Below are 8,905 nucleotides of genomic sequence, written 5' to 3'. Positions count from 1 at the left end.
TATGGAAACCTGGAAAGATTTAAAGAAAAAAAAGAGGAAAGCATTTTGAATAAAAACGGTGTAAATTGAGTTAATGTCCTTCATTGAAGTTAGTGGAACATTGCCATCCTTCCGGATTTTATTGCAGTGTCACTAACAGACAAGCGTTGCTGTTTTGTGACCTAGAAATGTCATTCAAAAGTGCATTTTTAAGATCGCAATTAACTGGTATGTGTTGCGACGCATTTTGACGAAATACATTGTAGAAAAGTCGCACAACACAAAGGGTACCAATTGTATCATTGAAACGAAAATTGTGAACTCTGCCCAGGACCAGATTTGAAAAGAGAACAAACAGTGGATCCAAAAACTGCGTCGACTTGCACAATCTGAATTACCAAACTTTCATTTGAGAATGACGTGTCCTCCACAGGTTTTTAACCCACCAGTATGCGACAAGAAAAAAAAAAAAATGTGACATAAATATCAGAATTACTTTCCTGCGCCAAATTAGGATGGCGGAAATCATTCCCATTGTTTTTGTGTTGCTATGGATGATGCAAGATTTTTTTAATAGGAAAAGATAAAACAATAAGCAGTAGCTGAAATATTCTTTATGATTCAGACACAGCGAAATTCTTTAAGAAATAAAGTAATAACTTGTTGAATGCATTAAGATTTCAGTTAGTTTTAGCTGTTGAAAATAAACTTCACAATATATATATATATATTTGTTTTTAGCTGCCAGTGAACTTCTCTTAAATTCATATGTCCTTTTTTTTTTGGTAATGAATAAAAACGTGTACACCATGAGAGATTTTGTTTCTTCAGACTTGGACGGAACTGTTGCGTTTGGAACTACATCCACAGTGACTAAGTGGTAAAAACCTGAACAGGAGACAAGTGACAATCCGCACGTTTCACTCAGGAAGCCTAAAATGGAAGAAATAACTAAATATAAAGAAGGGCAGAATTGCATCATAACAGATATGCTTACTGTCATTATTATTTTAAAAATGAGTAAGCCCATTGGTCAGGACTCACCAGCGCAGCAAACAAAAACATTCCCTAATTGAGACTTATAGCTAAATATTCCAACTTTGCTCAAATAATCATCCATTTTAATATTTATTACTATTTGCATTCCAGTACGTAAATGAAGTGAATAATGATAAATAAGTATTGTCGCCTACTGTTGTGACTTTCCTCTTCTCCCTTCAAATTAAATAAATACTTAAGGCAACTAATGTTCCAGTGGTAATGATTGGAGTGGCCACAAGGCGGCTCCACCGCCTTATGACGTCACGTTTTGCGTCGTCATCCCGGTCACGTTGCCTCTCCACCGGGCGGGGTTAAATAGCGGACTTGCAGCGCAGACCGGCAGATTAGCTCAACTCAACGTTCAACCGTCCTCGCGGATTCTTTTCCTTGCTCAAGCAAAACCAAATCTTTAAAAACGTTTTTTTTTTTCTTCATTTTTTTTTGGGTGAGTGTGTGTTTGAACCGCTGTTGCTTCCCACTTGTCGTGTGCGGCTTTCCCAAGTCCTCAAGGAATGCCCAGAGAGCTGACCCAGAACAGGATCCAAAAGATCTGGGTTCCAACCAAGGATGATAAGCCGGTACCCCGGAGAGGTAAAATGTGTTACTACTCAAATCATACATCTAATTTTCGAATGAACAGCATTTTACGTTAACGTGACCTCTATGCAAACTGAATTGTCGACGACATGGCAACCCCCCCCGCCTCCCATTTGAGAGTTTATCCGTTGATTTGAACTGGTTGTATGTCACGTTCTTGTCAACTATTGTGATTGCGGTTTGGTTAGAACCGCGATAGTCGAGTGCACTTGTCCTACAACGGCATGCTCGGCACGCCTCGACCGGAGCGTGACTAGACACGGGTCGCTATGGTAACCGCATTGCGCCGCAATCCGGCGTGGGATGCTGCAAAAAAACTCAGCTGTTCATTGGCTGGTGTGCAGCGCGTGAATATGGCGCGACATTGATGCCGGGGTGGGCACCCTAATAAATTTAATTCAACTCTAGCCTTTTTCAAATAGGACTGGGTAACGCTCATGTATTTGTCAAGACAATATATCAAACGACTTCTGAAGTTCAAAGCAGTTTTTCTATTTGGCTGTAACACGAGAGGTGCACACAGTAGTTTGCAAAAGCAGCAACTCTTCCAAGGCTCTAGCGACCATTTCCCCCAAAAAGTGACTCACAACTTTAATTTAGACAACAAGCAACGGGATAATTTCCACAAAGTTGTCCTGTGTGACGAGAAAGACTTTTTAATCCGACATATTGGTCACTTTTGACCCGAGGTATGTGCTTCCAAGCTGCTAATATTTTTTTCAGAGGTCACGGTGAGGAAACATGAGAAAAGAGGGAATGCAGCATTTTGGTATTTATATTGTTGACCATTTAAAATGTAGATTGTTTGTACTTGCTCGGTATCAGGGGATGCAAAATCTGCTTTCTGTACTATATTCTGAATGATGGATATAAACAAACCCCATTCTGCAAGAAAATTATTTTATTAGGGTTCCCCAAAAAGTTATTAAAGAAAAATATTTTTAAATAATGACACTGCCATTTGCTTTGATCTATATGTAGCAAATGAGGAAAAATTTATTCAAATCGTATATTAACGACCATATCCCTCAACTCTAATACATAATTATATTTTATATACATAGCTTCACAAGTAAAGACGGTGTCGGGTAAAAAGGTTAGACACTAGTGGTGTCTGACTGTCAATTACCAGGCTTAATCTCTTTTTTCCATTCATGTGGTTGTAGTGTTACAGGAACAAGATTAGTGAGTTGGCACTGTTCATGTTTATTGCGGTGCGACGCAGTGACGGTAACACTTAAGTTGGCTTCATGTGACAAAGAAATGCTGAGTAAGGGTGAGCTGCAGAATATGCTTAACATAGGTGACAGTGGCAGTGACATTGGTTGCTGGGCAAGTGGAAACCATTCATGCGTGGGCACCGTGCATAAAAGTGGGTCATTAGTGTAACGTCAACCCGATGCACTTTAAGAGAGACACGCTTCGGTGTGATTATATGTTGAAATCAGACTGTCATCCCTACAGCGGGCGGCACCCCACACATCGCCAACCCCCCCACCGTCATCGTGATGGTGGGCCTGCCGGCTCGGGGCAAGACGTACATGTCCAGGAAACTCACGCGCTACCTCAACTGGATCGGCGTGCCCACCAAAGGTACGGCACGGCGCCCGCCGACAAAGTGGAAGTTAAGCGTCTTCTCACAATTGCGTTTGCCGCCTGCAGTCTTCAACGTGGGCGAGTACCGCAGGGAGGCGGTCAAGAACTACAGCTCCTATGATTTCTTTAAGTCTGATAACGAGTGCGCTGTCAAGATCAGGGAGTAAGTGGACATGTTAACGTAAAATACAATATACAGGGCTGATGATGGAAAAAAAAACAAAAAAAAACAACTGACAACGATCTTTGCCTTTCAGACAATGTGCCTTAGCAGCCTTGAGGGACGTCAAGGCCTACTTGCAAGACGAGGGAGGCCAAGTAGCGGTAAGTTTCCCCATCGTGCATCAAGCGGTTCCATACAACCGAGAAACAAACAAAGACGGCGCGTCTTCGGCAGGTCTTCGACGCGACAAACACGACGAGAGACAGACGAAAGCTCATCCTCCAGTTCGGCCATGAGAATAGCTTCAGGGTATGTGGTTACTATGGAAACCGGATTGGTCGCTGGGTCAAGTGCCACTGCGACCGCATTTGCCCCTTTTTCTCTCCAGATCTTCTTCATCGAGTCCGTCTGCGACGACCCGAGCGTCATTGCATCGAATATCATGGTGAGTCGCGCGCCTCCAATAATGCAACTGATCGCAGCTGAAATTAGCATTTTTAATTTGATCATTAACTCATTTAATCCCAGAAAGAGGAAACCCCTCAATTCCATCATTTTCTGGATTTTGACTGATTTTGCAAGACCAACAGAAGATTGTGTTCTAATGCTATGAAAACACAGAACTATGATGAAAAAAAAAAAAAAAAAGGCTAAGACGTATAAATACGTCTTTGGGATGTGCTAAGACGTATAAATACGTCTTTGGGATGTGCTAAGACGTATAAATACGTCTTTGGGATGTGCTAAGACGTATAAATACGTCTTTGGGAGGTGGGCACTACGTTTTTGAAAACGTATATGTATGTCTTATAAATTGAATGAGTTAAAGATAAAAAATACTCTGACCTTCTTCCAGGAAGTGAAGGTTTCCTGTCCAGATTACAAAGATTGCAACAAGACGGATGCCATGTTGGATTTCCAAAGGAGGATTGACTGTTACGAAGCCAGCTACCAGCCTCTGGACCCTGATCACCACGACAGGCAAGAAACATCGTTAATTGACCTTTTCAACATACGTACTTTGTCACCGTTTTCACCCCAAACAATATGAAAAGGTCCGTTGTTAATCCGGCTCTCGACTTGCAGGGATCTATCCTTCATCAAGGTGATCGACGTGGGCCGCCGCTTCCTGGTCAACCGCATTCAGGATCACAGCCAGAGCAAGATCGTCTACTACCTGATGAACATCCACGTCCAGCCGCGCACTATCTACCTGTGTCGACACGGAGAGAGCACAGACAACCTGGAGGGGCGGCTGGGGGGCGATGCCGGCCTCTCGCCAAGGGGCAGGCAGGTATGGGACGGGTTCCAAATATCGAGCGCCATGTTAGTAGAAATCAGGCGGTGATTGTTGTGCGCTCTCCATGGTAGTTTTCTACCGCCTTGGCTGGATTCGTAGAAGAGCAGCAGCTGAAGGATCTGAAGGTCTGGACCAGCCAGTTGTGCCGCAGCATCCAGACAGCCGAGCACGTGGGGGTCCCGTACGAGCAGTGGAAGGCTCTCAATGAAATTGACGCAGTGGGTGTCACTCTTTGGCCATGAAAGATTTTTTTTTTATCTCCCTGGATAAATATTCTACTCTGAACTTGTTGTTTTAGGGAATGTGTGAGGAGATGACATACGATGAGATTAAGGAGAAATTCCCTGAGGAGTTCGTCTTGAGGGATGAGGATAAATACTACTACCGCTACCCTGCTGGAGAGGTACACGTCCATGTAGTTGCTGCATCTACACTGGGTGGTTGGGTCTGAAGATGTAAATAAATTTGAGATCCATAACTATCACAGAAATGTCTGCTCATAAACTCGTATTTCAGGCAATGCATGCAGATTTAAAAGAGAAAAAAAAAAATCACATCCACAACTTGAGCTTCTTCAACTCTACAAAAACAACTTCCATCAGCTGCTGTAGGTTCTTTGCAGTGCAGAAAAAAAATTATATCGTCAGCAAAAAAAAAAAAACATGATTAAAATAATTGGGGTCCCGGAATTGACCCCTGCGGTACTCCTCATTTTTCAAATGAGCAATGCCAGGGCTTTCCTTCGCTACAAAGAAAGATTCATCTTGTCGAGTTGTGAGCTCGTCCTCAGTGGCAAAGTGTGTCCACCCTGGTGGGCTGCAACATCAGAACTTCCAAATATGGGCACGGTGGGAGGTTGTCTTTCCACACCGGCTCGTTACCCTTTCACACTGAGCACAAAAAACAGGTTCCACCGAAAAAACAGTGGGGGATGACCGACCATGCTAAATCGACACTAACTGCTTGCATAACCCGAGATACGATTCAATAAACATCGTGTTGGCTATAGTCCTACCAGGACCTGGTCCAGAGAGTGGAGCCGGTCATCATGGAGCTGGAACGGCAGGAGAACGTGCTAGTCATTTGCCACCAGGCTGTCATGCGCTGCCTCCTGGCCTACTTCCTGGATAAAAGCGCAGGTGGGCACAGAAACCACATTGTTCTCTCATCACCTCGCTAAAAAAACTGCGCATCGCCATCATTGTGGTTTTTCATGTTGCAGATGAGATGCCCTACCTGAAGTGTCCCCTTCATACTGTGCTGAAGCTCACCCCTGTGGCCTACGGGTGCAAAGTTGAGTCCATCTCTTTGAATGTGGACGCAGTAAACACTCATAGAGACAGACCAGAGGTGAGGCCTCCCGCACAAGTACGTAGTGACCTGGATTCCGTTACCGTTGAATATGATGTTGAATTCTGATGGCGTACAGGAGGTGAAGAGGGGTCCCGGCATCTTGATCCGGAGGAACAGCGTGACTCCTCTGACTAGCCCGGAGACAAACATCAAGAAACCTCGCATCGCCGACCTGGACGAGGCTCCCATTCAGGAGCTCCCCCATTCGGTGGCTTCGTTGGCGCTCTGCAGCTCGTCGCGCCTCCCGCTGACGCTGGCCGGCCAGGTGTGACCCAGCATAAACGCGCAGAAAAATCAGTCACGGTCACATTTTGGTTCTTAACGTCAAATCAGGTTATAGTTCTATCTAGACCAGGCGTGGGCAAACTACGGCCCGGGGGCCACATGTGGCCCGTTAAACGTTTTAATCCGGCCCGCCGAACTTGGGGGAAAAAAAATGAAAAGAATAAATCTTGTTCATGTTTTATTTTCTAAATATTTTGGTTTTTCAAACACAGATATTTTGTTGTAATGCTTTTCCTCATTTTCATTTAAAATTAAATGTATTTTTGTTTTTCAACGACGAGGTGCGGTTTTCCAAAACACTCCATCTATCTGCTCCTGGTCCGGCCCCTCTGTCAAATTTTAGAACCCCGCCAATCAAAAAGTTTGCCCACCCCTGATCTAGTCTGCATGTTTTCTCACTTACTTATCACGCGTCCTCTTTTCCTGTGCTGCCTTTTCCTGCTCGGCACCTTGCAGCACTGGCTGGGCAAAGTTTGCCTGTAAGTATTCATACACCAACTAAGTGTGATCGGAGAAGGGGGAGAAAAAAAAAAAAAAGATAAATTTGCATCACAGACACACATAAGTGGTGGACTCGAGTCACATGACTTAACTTCAATGGACTGCGACCATTAAAAAAAAAAACTCATTATGAATGTGTTACTGAGTGCAAATTGGCTAACATGCAAAATGTATGATGCGACTGAGCAAGTTTGACTCCCTTCTCGGGACGAACCGTCCTCCACTACCTCAAAGTGGTTTCGCTCTTCGTCATTCAAAAGCTTTTAATTCATAGCTTCCCGTCTCCAGCTACAATTTGTTGAAAATCATTCCCGAGTTTTACGACAAACTTGGAAGTGCGGTGCTGCTGGGGCGTGTGAGTCGACTCCATTCGCAAGCACCCGAGGATTAAGAGGGCGTCGGCTCTCTCATTCAAAGTTTTTACCCCCCCTTCTAAAAATACCAGCAGAGGATGTAACTTGTCGTTTGTAGGCACTAGGCGACGCGTGACGACGACGTGCGTTTGACAGACGTTTGTCTCGCTGCGAGGCGCACAACCGAACGTCACGTGGGCGGTGAACCTGGGTGTTAACATCGGCGCTGCATTTGTGTGTGTTCTGCAGAACCTGAGGAGACACTCCTGACATCCGGCGCCCGATCAACTTGACACAATGAAAGTTCTTCTAGAAAAAAGCCTTTTCAAATCCAAAGCATGATTTTTTTTTTTTTTTTTTTTTTTTTCCCACATGACGCTCTTCTAAAAATGAGGGGTGTTAATTTCATTTCTGTCTATTTTTTTTTTTTTTCGATCCAAAGATATCATTTTAAAGAAAAAAAACTTCTTTTCACTTTCATGCCTTCCGCCACGATATTTCTACTCGGGCTTGTGAATTTCGACGCAAACTGTGATGCATTTCAAAGTCAATTCAGTCTTGCTATCGTTCACACTGGAGACATTTATTGGATTGTATTTCTTTAACACTGGATTTAATTTTTTTTTTCACGGATTCTCACGTGGGTGTCAAGCCGGAGCCAAATTGTTGATTTATTTTGCACATTTGGGAAGATTGTACGTGTTTTTTTGTTTTTTTTTGTCTCAGTGTCTTGAATGTGCTTCAATACAAGCGGCTTCAACTTTAACGGAGGGCGTTCTTGCCGTAGCGTGCCTGTGGCGCTTGTTTTGCAAGCCTCTTTGTTTTCTCTGGTTCCGTTTTCCACGTTTCATGGAATGATGTCATCCCACTTTTTTTCTCTCGCTACTAAACACGCTGAATGAAACGGGGTCCTACCACTGTTGGGGAAAATGTTATTTGTTTGCTGTCGTTGTCCGCCGCGCACAAATGTAAGCACCTCTATTTTTCTCATAACAAAGCGTGCTGTTAATAATATGTTTTGTAAATATGAGTGTACGTACGATGAAAATTGAGACGGATGGAGGACTGCTTACTCCCTTGAATGGAAATGTGTCATTTTCTGTTTTTGTACCAATGTGGTGGCACTTAAAGAGCAAGCAGGGTTTCTGTATAGAAAGAAACTGCATGTTAGTACAATATACTTGAAGTGCTTTTTTTTTTTTTTTTTCCTACCGTTTTATTATCTTAATTTATTTTCAATGTTGTTTTTGACACACAGAGAGGCTACCATGCAGGGAATGACAGTATGTTCTACTTGATTTTGCATCTGCTGGACCAATAAATCGACTAAAAGTACAATTTGTGTATTTCCATTTTAGCATGCCCTCCGAACCATGGATGAGACTTTACTGATGATTTTTTTTTTTAGCAACATTTATCCATAACCGTGTCACCTTCAAACCTAATCAAGAGCTGAAACACATTTCAAAACACACGCAAACAATTAGCTGACATATTTTACATTCAACACTCAATATTTACGAACACAAAATACTAATATACATCACGTACACACCTTTTGCATCTTCGGAGGGGGGTGCTAGTAAAAGAAACGTTCGTTTTTCCTGACCGTCAATGTGAAACTCTTGGCCGTACTCTTTGTTAAGTTACCTTACGTGTGAATTGTAGTGAACAGGAAGTTTGCATTCAAAACAAAAGCACATATCTTAAACCGGAAGTAGCACCTTTCAATTCTAA

General features: G+C 43.2%; 1 protein-coding gene across 2 annotated transcripts; it reads left to right on the top strand.

Annotated features, from left to right (window-relative positions):
* Positions 1 to 1,344: 1,344 nt before the first annotated feature.
* On the top strand, positions 1,345 to 8,506 carry pfkfb3 (6-phosphofructo-2-kinase/fructose-2,6-biphosphatase 3). Of its 2 annotated transcripts, XM_088287836.1 has the most exons (15): positions 1,345 to 1,611; positions 3,082 to 3,210; positions 3,280 to 3,376; positions 3,471 to 3,537; positions 3,611 to 3,685; positions 3,765 to 3,821; positions 4,233 to 4,357; positions 4,463 to 4,670; positions 4,748 to 4,894; positions 4,975 to 5,079; positions 5,686 to 5,815; positions 5,899 to 6,026; positions 6,106 to 6,294; positions 6,771 to 6,793; positions 7,418 to 8,506. In XM_088287836.1, exons 1-15 carry the CDS (start codon positions 1,533 to 1,535, stop codon positions 7,422 to 7,424), a joined length of 1,566 nt encoding a protein of 521 aa, XP_088143962.1. In that variant the 5' UTR covers positions 1,345 to 1,532; the 3' UTR covers positions 7,425 to 8,506. The 2 variants fall into 2 exon arrangements, with proteins under 2 accessions (XP_088143962.1, XP_088143963.1); XM_088287837.1 differs by lacking the exon at positions 6,771 to 6,793.
* The last annotated feature ends 399 nt before the right edge of the window (positions 8,507 to 8,905 follow it).

The sequence above is a fragment of the Idiotropiscis lumnitzeri genome, chromosome 2 (genome assembly GCF_059441095.1).
Source record: "Idiotropiscis lumnitzeri isolate Australia: NSW breed Sydney's pygmy pipehorse chromosome 2, RoL_Ilum_1.0, whole genome shotgun sequence".
Taxonomy (NCBI): Eukaryota; Metazoa; Chordata; class Actinopteri; order Syngnathiformes; family Syngnathidae; genus Idiotropiscis; species Idiotropiscis lumnitzeri.
The sequence above is the reverse complement of the archived record's forward strand: the minus strand, read 5'-3'. Positions and strand labels throughout refer to the sequence as shown.